The 14,856-nt window shown below is 40.6% G+C and overlaps 1 protein-coding gene across 2 annotated transcripts in view; it reads left to right on the top strand.

Annotated features, from left to right (window-relative positions):
- VPS41 (VPS41 subunit of HOPS complex) overlaps positions 1 to 14,856 on the top strand; it is a 203,150-nt gene that overhangs the window by 94,208 nt on the left and 94,086 nt on the right. For both annotated transcript variants that reach the window (XM_022593034.2, XM_022593037.2), the window contains one exon: positions 3,133 to 3,198. In XM_022593034.2, coding sequence (XP_022448742.1) covers positions 3,133 to 3,198 — 66 coding nt within the window. The remainder of the gene's footprint in view (positions 1 to 3,132; positions 3,199 to 14,856) is intronic.

The following is a 14,856-nucleotide window of genomic DNA, read 5'->3' as shown; positions in this document are numbered from 1 at the left end:
CTTTGTATTCAGGCTAAGGAATTTGGACTCCGTCTGGTAGATAAGGAGAAATTATTGAATGTTGTAGAGCAAAGAAGTGGTGTAAACTGAGCTAAGCTTAAGGAAAAGTAATATGGCAGCTATAACAGTGTTAGATGTGAGAGCTGGTAGACCCAAGGCAGAAGGACCGATTTTAGGTAACAGTCATGGTCGTTACAGTGGGTATTACAGTTGTTAAAGGAAGAGGTCGTTCAGCTTTCTCAGGTGTTTATTAAAACATTTATTGATCAACAGGTGAAGGAGAGATGGGATCTGATGTGTGTTTTAGAAAGCCAGCCCTGCCACAGTGCAGGGGGATGTAAGCAAGAGAGTGATTGGGGACAGGAGACAATTTAGAAGGCTAATGCTGTACTCTAGAAATGGTGTTACAGGACCTCAGTGAAAAGAGGGATGGTGAGTACTCAAGTTGGTGTAGAAGGAATGAATCGGGAAAGCCTCGAGGAGGTAGACGTACTAAGACTTAGTGATGGCGTGGCCAAGGGTCATAAGAGATGGAGGAGCTGAGGGTGGATCCAGGGTCTTGCTTCGGTAATGGTGTGTGGGAATGCCATCAATGGAAATAAGGGATGGTTTGAGGAAGGATGTTGCTAGTTTGGGCTTGAGTCTAGATAACTGTAGCACATCTGGTGGAAATGTTATGTAGGAAACATTCATGGAAACATGAATATGGACCTCAGTATGGAGATTGGCCCTAAAAACACAAAATGGATAACCACAGCTGAGTAAGATGAAATCATTTTGAAAGATATTATCCGGTTAAAGAGTCAGATGTGGCACATGTATACAATGGAATATTACTCAGCCATAAAAAGGAACGAAATTGAGTTATTTGTAATGAGGTGGATGGGCCTAGAGTCTGTCATACAGAGTGAAGTAAGTCAGAAAGAGAAAAATAAATGCCGGATGCTAATGCACATATATATGGAATCTAAAAAAGTGGTACTGATGAACCTAGTGGCAGAGCAGGAATAAAGACACAGACGTAGAGAATGGACTTGAGGACACGAGGGGGAAGGGGAAACTGGGACAAAGTGAGAGAGTTAGCATTGACATATATACACTACCAAATGTCAAATAGATAGCTAGTGGGAAGCAGCCGCATAGCACAGGGAGGTCAGCTCGGTGCTTTGTGACCACCTAGAGGGGTGGGATAGGGAGGGTGGGAGGGAGACGCAAGAGGGAGGAGATAATGGGGATATATGTATACGTATAGCTGATTCACTTTGCTGAACAGCAGAAACTAACAGAACATTGTAAGGCAATTATATTCCAATAAAGATATTTAAAAAAAGAAGAGTGAGAAGACTGGTGGTCAAATAATTCTGGAGCACTAATTTAAAGATTAAGGTAGTGGGAGAAAAAAAAAAAAACAGTGAGGGATCTCAGAAGAATTAGTTAGAGGGATTGGAGGAGACCCAGGAGAGCGGTGTCAGGGAAGCCAAAGGAGAGAGTGTTTCCAGAAGGAAGGAGTGGGCATCGTGGGAAAGGCAGTGCGGAGATCACACGAGGTGGGGACTGAAACACGTAGCAGGAGGCTCACCACGTGTCAAGAAGTAAATGGGAGATGAAGAAGTAGAAACAAGCAGCGTAGACTTTTCTTCCAAGAAATTTCCTGATGAAGAAGGGAATTCATCTGATAGACGGAGAGAAAGCCAGGGTCCCAGGAGCATTTCTGCTGGTCATGTTTTGGTTGATGGTAAAAAGTCAGTAGGGGGGAAAGATCAAAAATAAGAGAAAGGGAAAACTTAGTGGAGCGGCACTAAGGGATGGGATCCGTCGTGTTGGGAGGGAGAGAAACCTTGGATATGAGTCCTCCAGCCTCCCGCCGGTGAGGCCAAGCCCAAGTGTTGCTACGTTGGGTGGTGAAGGACCCGCAGTCAAGGGCAATGACCAGGAGGGGAAAAAAGGGGTAAGGTAATGTGGTGGAGGGGCGTGGGGATGTCTGGAGTAGCAGCTGTGACGTAGGATGGTGCACTGTAAGAGAGCTAAGAGGACTCTCCTACGAGATTTTAAGAATGTGTGACAACAATATGCAAATGATTCCATTGATATCCAGGATGGATTAGGGAAGTGTGGAAGGGAAGAAGGGCTAACCTGGGAAGGAGGAATGGTTAGAGAAGTGAGGCGTCATATGCTAAATGCCCTCAAAATGACAGTGTAGGAAGAGGAATCTATTCCGTTGGAGGATGGAAATGTATTAGTTAATTAACAAGAGAGTAGAATGTATTTAGTTGGAGTTTTATGAAGGTGTAATTGTGTGAATTTTTTTTAATGCCCAGAAATATTCTGTTAGGTTGGAAAAAAACACAGTGTATTAGTTGATGAATACATGGGTCTGGGGATAAGAAAATAAGGAGGCAGAGTCTCTGCAGGCTGACAGCCATAAAAGGGGAGCCCCGAAGATGGGTTTACACTGAGTGCAGCCACCAGACCTTCAGAAATGCCACTGGCAAGTGAAGTAAACGGTGGTGAGGATGGAGCAGCCTTTCTGAGGGGTTGGGAGGAGATCGTGGAGAGCGGATGAGAAGCAGGGGGCCGGGAACTGAGGCTGGAGGTGAAAGGGAAGGGCCTGGATGCTGCACGCCAGAACTCCTGGGTCCTGCAGCTCTGTTGTCTTTCTGCTGTTAGGGCGCGGATGTAATTGTGCTAAGTGTCTGAGGCTGCATCGCCAGCCCTGTTCCACTGGGTGCTCTCAGTCACTGGAAGGCATCTGGACAAGGAGATAGTTGGGTTCTTTCTCTGGGTTTCTTCTATGAAATGTATTCAGTTACACACATTTGTGACATCTCGCTGCCTCTACTGACTGCCTTGGCTGTCTCTAAAGAGGGGTGTCCACTCAGAGGGTCCCACTCAGCCAGAAACGACAACTGTTCACTCTCATCTCTTAGCTTTGACCGAGCTTCGTAGAAGAAACCTTTTCATACCAGAGCAAAACTCATCCTCAGTTGGTGCAGAATATTACCTGCGTAGATTACTTCCTACCAGGATACCGGGTTGATTTTTAGATCATGCTGCCGGTAATGTACAAAGGGCTTTCATTCTGTGCTGGAGCTGTGACTCCTAAACCACTGTTGGGTCCTTATTCCCTTGCAGATCATCGCCGTGCATCCGCATTTCGTGAGATCCAGCTGCAAGCAGTTTGTGACCGGAGGGAAGAAGGTAAGCGCTGCGTGTTGACCGTCACATGCCGTCTTTGAGGGGGTTCTGTTTGCTCCTTAATTTATCTTTAGTATTTTTAATGTCTGCCTCTTCGTGCAGAGAAAATTCGCGAAAGCACAATGTAGTGAAATCAGGAGACCATCACCTCCTGGGGGAGGTGTGGCCTCAGTGCTTCTCACTGACATTCCTTTGGAGTAGATGTAGGGCAAAAACAGAGATGTTACTCCAGCTACCACCTAGTGCTTTGAAATATTGTCCCTTCCACAAAGAAGAAGTAGCATTTAACAGTAGCAAAAGAGCAAGTAAACTAGTGTTTTTTCCCGTTGTAGAAAATCTCCTGCAGGCCTTGAGACAGTTTTAGAACAATTACGGCTCTTTGTTACTGACATGTTCCTGGCATTTATTATCTTAGTGCTATTTAAAAAATAAGAGAGTAAAATGATCCTTCTGTACATTTACATGTTTGTAGATAAATTCTAAAATTAAAGACTCTGCTTATAGAATAAGTTCATTTTTCTATTCTTATTCACCAGGGATCTTTTTAGAAACCATTTTTATAATAAAATGCTACCACTGTCCTGGAACTCTGAGTGTTATTTCGTATTCAGTTTGGGGATCAGTGGAGAGAAGGCTCTGTGCGGTATTTCTATAGCAGGGTATAGGTATGGAATGGCTGCTTTGAGGCTCAGCTACCAAACGATTTGGAATGTTCTGTAGTAGTTATCTGTCTTTTTCCCTTGGTCTGCAGCTTCACAGAATGATAGGGCATTCATAGAATGTCTATAGAATTAATCAGCGGGAATTACAGATTTGAACTAACTTTCTCTATCTTAGACCTGCAGCTAATTCACTCCTGAAAGAAATAGCTACCTTACTTGTCTTTGTTGGCCTCAGGAAAGAGTAACTTTAAAATTCCTCTTGTTAAAGTATTTCTTTACTAAGCACTTTTCTAGTTAGGAAATTTTATGTGAGATAGAGCATGAATTCACTTAGCTGTTGTCGACTGAAAAAAACCTGCACAACGTGAGAGCTGTGAGTTAAGTTTTATCTGGGGCAAAATGAGGGCTATAGCCCGGGAGATAGCATTTCAGATAGCTCTGAGGAACTGCTCCAAAGAGGTAGGGGGAAGGTCAGTATATATGTGATTTTGGTGAAGGGGGAGTACATGCAGTCAAGTACACATTTTTTGCACATATTTTTCTACTAGTCTCATGAAGGTTTCTGCTAGTCACAAGGAGCAGACGTCACCATGAAGGATTTTAGTGTTTTTCTAGATATGAGGAGATGCAAGAATTGGGCTCGTAAAATTGGCTCCTGAAAATATCTAACTATCTGAAGGCCTGTTCTGCCAGTTTTGTTTTTTTTTTCTTCCCCAGAGCACAGAGTGCCTTGATTTCTGATCTCCACCCTGAACTCCTTTCAGAGGGTGTTGAAGGTCAGCAGCTGCAGGGGCTCATAATTGAATCCTTGTAGAGGGAAATAGCAAGTGCCAATTTGTAGGTGACAGTATAATTTAAACCCAGGCATTTTTATTTAAAACTCAGTGGGGATAAAGAATGCTGAGTCACTGTGTTTTTTTGTTTAAGTGGCCTAAAACAACAAACTTGCATTATCTCACAGGTCAGAAATTAAAGAGTGACTTTCCTGTATGGCTCTGGCTCAGGGTCTCTTGTGAGATTTCAGTCTATTTTTTGCCCAGGGCTGCACTCATTTGAAGGCTTGACTGGGGCTGGAGTATCTGCTTTCTAAAAGCTCTGTTGCCTTCTTAAGAGCAATCCCTCATAAAATGTTGATAACTTAAAATATTGATAAATCACTTCGGTTGAAGTATTTCCCTAGTGGGGATGCAGTTTTGAGTTCTAGCTTTCCAATTTCAGAAGTTAGAGATTTTACAGTTGTCGCCTATTTTTTGAAGGTATTGGTATGAAAGAACATATTAGAGATAATATGAGTGATGTCCAAGTGGACTCATACTTTGGGATTTTCCTGTGTTGGTGTGTGTTCTTAATAATCAGCTTGTTGGTGGAGGTTAATAATTGCTTTTATACTGTGAAGGATACCTATAATCTGATGTAGTTTGCCACAGTAGTTTTGGTACATGAATGTCTTGTCAACCTGCAGGATGCCTGGGTTAACTGTGTCAATTTCATGTCCTTCATCCTTCTACTTAGCATTTGACATCATTTACAGACATCTGTAGGAAGGACCTTGTGAATGTAGCTGTTTGGGCCAAAGCTTGTTGAGTAGATACATGAGCAATTATATGGACGACAGAGTAGTGCGGGCAAGGTCATATGGAGAGAAGTTGGAATTTATACAGAGACTACGTTGTGAATAGCAGTAAAATAAGTAGAATTCACTGAATGCTGAACAGGAAAGAACATCAGAGATTTGGTTCATCTTTTTGGTTATCACTGACTGCTTGAGAAGTTTTTCTGTGTTCACTGTTCTAAGAGACAGCATTGTCTTTTCTCCTTTCTTCCTGTTCACTTCTCCAGAAATGCACAGGTAGACATTTCTTCCCAAGCACAAAAAGATGTTTAATTATGTGTATATAAATTAAAAACAGTTCAGGTCATCTGGTGAAAAAGTTAAAAGAAATGATATTGTTAGAATTTCTGGATTAAAATCATTTAAAAGAAAAACCACACACCAAAGGGTTAGTATATTGGATAAAGGACTTCGGATATTGAGCTTGATAAAAGTATATGTGTGACATTTTGAAGTGAAGAATCAGAGGAGTCCACAGGTCAATGCAAATGATATTGTCATCTCTTTTAGATTTTTAAATAGCTTTATTGATATGTAATTTGCATACCATAAAGTTCACCAGTTTAAAGTGTACAACTCAGGGACTTCCTTGCCGGTCCTGTGGTTGAGACTCCACGCTTTCACTGCGGGGTGCGCAGGTTCCATCCCTGGTCGGGGAACTAAGATGCCGCATGCTGCGCGGCACAGCCAAAAAAACTAGAGTGTACAATTCAATGGTTCTTAGTATATTTACAGAGTTGTGCAGCCATCACCGTAATCTAATTTTAGAGCATTGTCATCATCCCAACCTCGTCCCCATTAGCAGTTACTCCACATTCCCCTTCCCCCACTTCCCAGCCCCAAGCTACCACTAATGTATTTCACTTCTCTATAAATTTGCCTGTTCTGGATATTTCATATAAATTCTGGGTATTTCATGTAAATGGAATCATACAATAAGTACGTGGCCTTTGTGTCTGACTTCTTTCATTAGTTTTCTAGGTACATCCATGTTGTAGCATGTATCAGTACTTCATTCCTTTTTATGGCCAAATTACATTTCATCGTATGGATATATCATATTTTATTTAGCAATATTTAATTATGATTTATTATTTAAATATTTTATTTAAATATTTATCAGTTGATGGACATTTGGGTTGTTTCCACCTTTTGACTATTATGAATAATGCTGCTGTGAGCAGTAGTCAAAACATGGAAGCAGCCTAAATGTCCATCAAGAGATGAAGGGGTAAAGAAGATGTGGTACATATCTGTACAATGGAATATTACTCAGCCATAAAAAAGAATGAGGTAATGCCATCTGCAGCAACATGGGTGGACGTAGAGATTATCATACTAAGTGAAGTAAGCCAGACAGATATCATTATAATATAGCTTATATGTAGAATCTAAGAAGATGATACAAATGAACTTATTTACAAAATAGAAATAGACCCACAGACATAGAAAACAAACTTATGGTTACCAAAGGGGAAAGGAGAGGGGGAGGGATAAGTCAGGAGTTAGGGATTAACATATACACACTACTATATATAAAATGGATAACCAACAAGGACCTACTGTGTAGCACAGGGAACTCGACTCAGTATTTTATAATAACCTATAAGGGAAAAGAATCTGAAAAAGAATAGATAAATATATGTGTATAACCGAATCACTTTGCTGTACACCTACTTCAGTTAAAAATATAATAAAATTAAAGGCCATTATAATTTTTCCTACTTATGTTAAAGGCTTAAGAAACATTGGCATGTAAATGTGCCCTCTATTCAGGGACTTGTGACATACAAACTATTCACTGATTTCTCTGGATTCATTAAAGTTTATTGTGTAAATATGTATTTAGTGAGTAGTAAAAGTTAGTGTTTAATCAATAAACTAGAGTGACTTCTTTGTACAGGGTTAAATAACCAGAGATTTCCAAAACATGCACCAGCTTGGTGTGCTTTGCAGAAATCTCCGGAGAGATTTCTTCCTTCTGTATGTGTATGGTATGTACTTTTAAAGATCATTTCCGCTGCATGGTTTTTGGCATTTGCGTGTTTTGTTTGTTTTAAAATAGATTTATTTAGTTGAAGGTATTTCAGGAACTATTTCTGATTTCATTAAGGAATGCACCTTTGATTTTAAAAATTAAGAGAAAGGCTTTTTGGAAGGTGACATTAAGAAACAGATAGTATTGTGAAAAGATTCTTTTCTTTTTTAGGGTGTTAGCAAATTTTTAGGAGGACCTCATTTTTTTCCCCTTATAACTGAGTTATGGCATTTTGTTCCTTTGATAAATGAGAAGAACAAAGACTGTGTTGGCCCAATCGCAACTCTGATCATTTAACTGCAATTTTCAGCCAGCACGCCATAAACTAAGCAGAACTAGTTTGAAGAGTCCAACATTTAGCAAATGGTGATAACCTTGCAATAATCATACATTGCAGATATCAAGACCTCCCTGTTTAGAGTAGATGGCAGATCATATAGGGGAAAAAAGAACAAAGACAAATAGCATGTAACTGAGAGGTAATGACCTTCTGCCTTTAAGAAATAATTTAATCTTAAAAAAAAATTGGAGCAAAGACTAGCCAAATGAAGGTGTAATGTGGAATAAAGGCATTCTTAAGGCATTCTTAACCTAAGAACACTGATCTTACTTAGACTGACAGCTAAATGCATCTAGGAATTGTATGCCAACTTCTGTAGACAATGATGAAAGCAGCGCAGCGACCACAGAAGCGGAATAGGAAAGATGGATGTCCTACAGTGACATATTCATGATGTCATTTCATAAGAAAATTCAACAGAGATGTCTAATTTAATATTTTAGTTGATTTGATTTGATGAGAAATTTTGATTCCTGGAAAAACATTTCTTTAAAAGTAATCAGAACATACATTTCAGAATAGTTCCATAAAATAGCCATGTAGCAGAAAAAACAAACTGCAGTTTGACACATTTGTTGATATTTCCTTTTTAAGGTTCTAGCTTCTTAGGTCTTTAGAGAGAGCTCCTTATCCACCCAGGACTAGGGAAGAGGAGGCAATAGCTCTGTGTGGCATAAACTTTTATTTTAGGTTTTCAAGGTAACTTCTTAGTAGTTGAATGCCATAGCTGGATTTATGGACTCCAGTGCTTGACACATGAGCATAAAAAGCTTATTCTTGGGCTTCCCTGGTGGCGCAGTGGTTGAGAGTCCACCTGCTGATGCAGGGAACGCGGGTTCGTGCCCCGGTCCGGGAAGATCCCACATGCCGTGGAGCGGCTGGGCCCCTGAGCCATGGCCGCTGAGCCTGCGCGTCCAGAGCCTGTGCTCCGCAACGGGAGAGGCCACAGCAGTGAGAGGCCCGCGTACCGCAAAAAAAAAAAAAAAGCTTATTCTTAATTCTGTTTTGTTTCCATGTTGAAAAAAAGAAAAGGAAAAGCACATCTCTTAAGAGTGCCATTGGAGAGAGCTTTAAAACATGAGAATCGATGGATTTTTTTTTTTTAAGTGTAACCTCCTTGTGTAGCAAGAATTAGAACGCATGAGCATAGCAATGAGGTTATCTCTTGGAGAAATAAGTCTGCAAAGCAGATCTTGTCTGGGTTTTTTTTTTTTTTTAATTTCTCTGTCAGCAGATAAACTTGAGCTCCCTACGACCTTTACCTTTGAACTCTGAAATGCACTTCATAATAACTGATTCTCCTCCTTTGACAAATTATTAAATTGTCGTGATGCAGCTTGCAGCAGTGTTCATTTTTTGAAACGAGGGAGTCAGCTGTTTGGCATTGTGGTGGGCCAGGTCCCCTCATTCTAGCCACAGGGACAGCTTGCTTTGTAAGCTGGAAAACGTCAGTCAGCAAACGAGGTAAGGACCTGTGTGCATGAAATGAGAAAAAGCGCTTCACTGTTTGGGGCTGAAGGCTTATGGCAAATTTTACCTGAAGGACAGAAGTAGAAGCATCAGCTAGCTTCTCAGTGTCCGAGAATGATTGGCAAAAAACAAATTGCATCTTGGATTCTTTTTGGAAAAGGATGCCATGGAGCGGCTTTTTGTAATAATGCGAATCTTTTTAGAATTTAGACAGCCCAGCGAACTACTATGACCACTAAGTATGAAACGTAGAGGTGCTTCCTTATATGTTTGCTTGTCTCCTGGTCAGATGGAAAATGGGGTTTTGGGGGTCACAAAGGATTTTTTAATTTAAAAAAGTTTTAAATTAATTATTTTTTTTAAGTTTTGGCTGCGTTGGGTCTTTGTTGCTGTGCACGGGCTTTCTCTAGTTGCGGCGAGCGGGGGCTACTCTTTGTTGTGGTGTGCGGGATTCTCATTGCAGCGGCTTCTCTCTTGTTGTGGAGCACGGGCTCTAGGCGCACGGGCTTCAGTAATTGCAGCACGCCACCTCAGTAGTTGCGGCACGCGGGCCCTAGAGTGTGCGGGCTTCAGTAGTTGTGGCCTGTGGGCTCAGTAGTTGTGGCGCATGGGCTTAGTTGCTCCATGGCATGTGGGATCTTCCCGGACCAGGGATTGAACCCGTGTCCCCTGCATTGGCAGGCGGATTCCTAACCACTGCGCCACCAGGGAAGTCCCTTAATTTATTGATGTATAGTTGATTTACAATGTTGTATTAATTTCTGCTCTACAACAAAGTGATTCAATTATATATATCCTTTTTCATTCTGGTTTATCCATAGGATATTGAATATAGTTCCCTGTGCTATATATTAGGACCTTGTTGTTTTTCCTCAAAAAGGATTTGACATCAGTTATGCTGCCCAGTCCGCTGACCAGTGGATCTTCAGAATACTTCTGCAGGCGATCAGATGCTTGATCTTAGGCAGTTTTCTACATGCAAACTTTTCTTACACATTACTTCCCAGGCAACCACCAAATTTATGTCCTAGTAGTTGTATGTAGAACCATTGTAAAGAAACACCTTCATTTCTTCTAGGCACTGTGTTATAAATTGTGGTTCCATTCCTAGAAATTCATCTCATGCTGTATACATACCAAAACTGATTAAAAACCACCAACTAATAGGAAGTAAAGCACAATGTAACCTTTACAGATGTTTCTTAGGAATGTAAAGCCAAGTTGTAAAATAGCCATATTGTAAAAGTATATTTTGGTGGGTTTTTCTCTCTGTGCTGTACTGGTTGAAGCTAAAAATTGAAATCTAGGTCTTAAAATAGAAATCATTTTCAGTGTCAGAAACAGGCGTTGTTCCTTGCTTTCAAAGTTAAGTTCATTTGTCTCAAACATCAGTTGCTTTTCTGATGTTGATATGTAGAGCTCCCAGCATCCTGGAGATGGATCCATGGCAACTGCATTTTCTTCAGTAATCCCCCTTGTTTCATAGCCATCAAAAGGCTGGTGAGAACAGAAACCTTTTTGCTTTAGTGAGTTCAACTAACTTTTCCATGTGTGATATTTCCATATTGTTTGCGGCATCCCCCTGGACTCTGATGATAAGCTTACCACCTGTCTTCCTAGAGCAATCAAACCATCCTTTGCTCCTTGCTGAAAATATCTTCCTTTGCATGTTGAGAATGCTGTGGCTGTCCTTAAGTATTTGGAATAGTTATTTCCTCTGCAGGAATCATTGTTTGGTTTAGTACGCTCATTATGTTTTCTTGTGGGGTTTAGTACCAATGGACTGTCATTAACACTGGGAAGCCCCTCTCTCTCTCTCTCTCTTTTTTTTTTTTTTTTGCGGTACGCGGGCCTCTCACTGTTGTGGCCTGTCCCATTGCGGAGCACAGGCTCCAGACGCGCAGGCTCAGCGGCCATGGCTCACGGGCCCAGCCGCTCCGCGGCACGTGGGATCCTCCCGGACCGGGGCACGAACCCGTGTCCCCTGCATCGGCAGGCGGACTCTCAACCACTGCGCCACCAGGGAAGCCCCTCTCTCTCTTTTTAAAATAAGGCTGTAGAGCACAGGGAACTATATTCATTATCCTGTAATAACATATAATGAAAAACAATATGAAAAAGTATATGTGTGTGTATGTGCATATATAAAACTGAATCACTTTGCTGTACACCTGAAACTAACATAGCATTGTAAATCAACTCTACTGCAATTAAAAAATAACATAAAATTTTAAAAAAGATAAGGCTATATAAATAATTGTCATTAACCTTGAGAGGTGTTTCCCTTCCCCCCCCTTTTTTTTTAAGACAAGGCTCTATAGCAAGGGGTCACAGTTACTGCAATTATAAGTTGGTGTCACCAGTACAGACTACACCACAGTCATTTCACAGGGCTATTTGGCGTGAATAGTTCTGCCTCTTGAGCACAGCTCGGTTAGAGGGTCCACATAAGGTGCTGTGAGCATGTAGAATCTGTTTTCAGGAATGGTCCGTTTCCAAAAGGAGATAGGAGGAATGCTGCTGGTGGAAAGCAGTTAGCCCATAAGACCGTTAGTCAGAATGATGATTTGGTGGGAAAATGAGTATTCCCAGTCTTTTGAGAGGAAAAAATATGTGTATGTATATATGTATGTATATAGCACTGTTGGGGTAATTTTGCAGTCCTTTGTCTTTAAGCATTTGGGGCTTTTCTCCCCTGCAATCATTTGTTTGATCCCTCTCAGTTTCCTAATTCATTTTCAGCCAGTATTCCTTTCTGACGGTTGTAACAGTGCAAATTTGAACAAAATCAACATCTAACGGTGGTGAATTAGCTGTGTCAGTGCCCTGCGGCCAAAGATCTCCGGAACACACCCACCAGGCATGAGGAAGAGGGTGTGCTAGAAAGAGGGCATTACAGGTTTGGGGCTGATGAAAGATGGTTTGGGGAGGGTTTAAGGAAGCAGAACTTTGCTCTGGATCGGGTGCTGTCAGGAAGCAAGAGTAATTCCACCACTGGGTGTCTTAATACATCATATCTAGAAGGAGGACAGACCAAATGAAGGCTCACGACATGTTGATAAAGAAGCAGCAGTCTCTCCTTTTAGCCAGGATAGGGAGGTGTCTGGTCATTTATGTGGCTTGGAAAACGTTGATATCCTGTCAGTGTTCAGATATGATTATGGAGTAGTCCTGGTTTTGTCCTCACCTCGTGGTCACGGGGCCCCGTCTGATGTTGGTGTTCTGTGACATTTTTTATATTCGCCCGGAGGACACGAATGGCAGGCCAGTTCCTGCATGCCAGCTTTTCTCTTTCTTCGTTGTGACAAATAAAATGCCCAACATTTGCTAGATGACTTCTGTTGAGGTACTTCATGAAAATATATGTATGGTCTGATTTCGTTTTTTTGGTAGAAATATAAATGTCTGGTGTAGCAATTTCTTGGAAAGCTGTATACCAAATTATTAACAATATTAATGATATTAACATATATTATTAACAATATCCGGGCAGGATTATTAGTGTTCTTTCTGGCCTTCATTGGCTTTTATTTTCTGCCTTTTTTTTTTTTGGTAGAAAACATGCCTTTTATAATAATAAAAAGCAATAATAAAAGAATGTATAAAGTAATCCCAACTATTTTTGTTGTTTTCAACTTAGCATTGTAAATCATATGAAATTCCCTACATTATTGAAGTCTAATCTTAGCTCAGATGTTCTTTAATGGTTACATAATATTCCATCCTGTGCTTCTATTTACTTTTCTTAATCATTCTCATATTATTGGACCATTAGGTTGTATCCAGCTTGGGGTTAGCATAAATCATGCTGTAATGAAGGTAGAAATCTTTTGTCTGTGTTTCTGAATGTTTTCCTAGCACTACGATTAGAATTACTGGGTCAAAGATTATGATTATCTTTTAGGCTTTGGATACATAACTGCCAAGTAAAGGTACATTCCAGAAAACATACTGATTTACACCATCTGTGTTAGAGGACCCGTTTCACCGTATCAGCCTGCCAATTTGATATACATAGAAAGAGATTCCAATGTGCTGTTTTGTAACTTCTTTGAATTATTAGTGATTTTGAGCATTTTTATTTACTAGTCACTTAGATCTCTTCCTTTGTGATTTCTCTGGTTGTAGTATTAGCTCGGGGCAGCTTTTAATATTACCATAGAAGCCAGGACAATTGACGACTGTCCATTTGATATTTATTGTCAGTTTGAGCACAAATTATTGCTGCTCACTGAATAGCCTGCAGCCTTTTCTCCAATTTTAGCTAAACCTGGAATAATTATTCTTGTTTTAGGGAGGCATTATATAGGAGTCATAATGAGGCTTTAGAGTAGATGCTGAACCATGTACAAAGAGGACGAATATATTCTACTCCATAGATGTGAGTCTGCCCCCAAACCATCTGTCCTGCTGCTTCCTTGGAGGCTCTCAAAGACAAGCCACGGTGCCCAGTTAAAGTCAGGTTCATTTCACTTGGTTTCTTCTGTAGGCAGTGTCCTGATCTGTACTTTTCCCCTTTTGCTTCACTTTGTTGTTTTTTTTTTTACTTAAAGTATAGTTGATTTACAATATTGTGTTAGTTTCAGGTGTACAGCACAGCGATTCCATTATATATATATGTATATATGTGTGTGTGTACATATTCTTTTTCAGATTCTTTTCCCTTATAGGTTATTACAAAATATTGAGTATAGTTCCCTGTGTTATAGAGTAGGTCCTTGCTGGTTCCCTTTTGCTTTACTTTGCATTGAGTGAAGTGCTTGTTCAGATCCGTAAACCTGTGTGTTCAGGTGACTCTTTCTCTTATTCAAGACTTAGCCGTTTTGTGTTTCTTTTTCCTAACCTCGCTGTGCAAAGATCTCCCCGAGTTGTCGACGATTGAGATTATGCGTAGTTAAAATTAGAGATATTTGTTCATCGCACAGAACGTTAATTCGTTTCATCACCCAGTGGATGGCTTTTGTGTTTTCTCTACTCTTAGCGGGGCAAGGGGTCCAGCCTTGAAGCCAGCCCCAGGAAACAGACCCTCAGACAGCTGCAAACTGAAAAACAGACCCAAGGTGTTTGACATGAGCAACCAGCTCTATTAAGTCTGCAGGACCCACCTGGAAAGGTTTTCTGTTTGCTTGCTTGTTTGTTTTGTTTTTAGTGGTAAAACTATTTTTTAAATGCCCCATTCATTTCTGGAATCCCATTTACAATTGTGAGTTGCATATGAAGAAATTGCAGATTGCTAGTTTGAATAGGAGTCTGCCTCACATGCTGGCTACAGTTGACTGCTAAACCCATACAGATGGGCAAGTAGTTATATAGATCTGTATCTCTCTGTCACTGCTAGTTTTTTTGTTTGTTTTTGTGTGGGGTTTTTTGGGGTTATTTTTTTGTTTGTTTTTTTTAATATAAAGGGACTGCTCCTAAGTGGCATATCTTATGTTTAACTTCGTTGGTTCACCTTGAACCCATAGCTTGTATTTCTTGGCCACTAAATTGACTGTTACCTTACGTTGATATGGTGTTTTCTTAAATTTCAAAGCATATT

Source organism: Delphinapterus leucas, chromosome 9 (assembly GCF_059928025.1).
Source record: "Delphinapterus leucas isolate spDelLeu-1000000601 "Yukka" chromosome 9, BTC_Dleu_Yukka2, whole genome shotgun sequence".
NCBI classification, from domain to species: Eukaryota; Metazoa; Chordata; class Mammalia; order Artiodactyla; family Monodontidae; genus Delphinapterus; species Delphinapterus leucas.
Note: the sequence above shows the minus strand (reverse complement) of the source record. Positions and strands in the feature narration are given on the sequence as shown.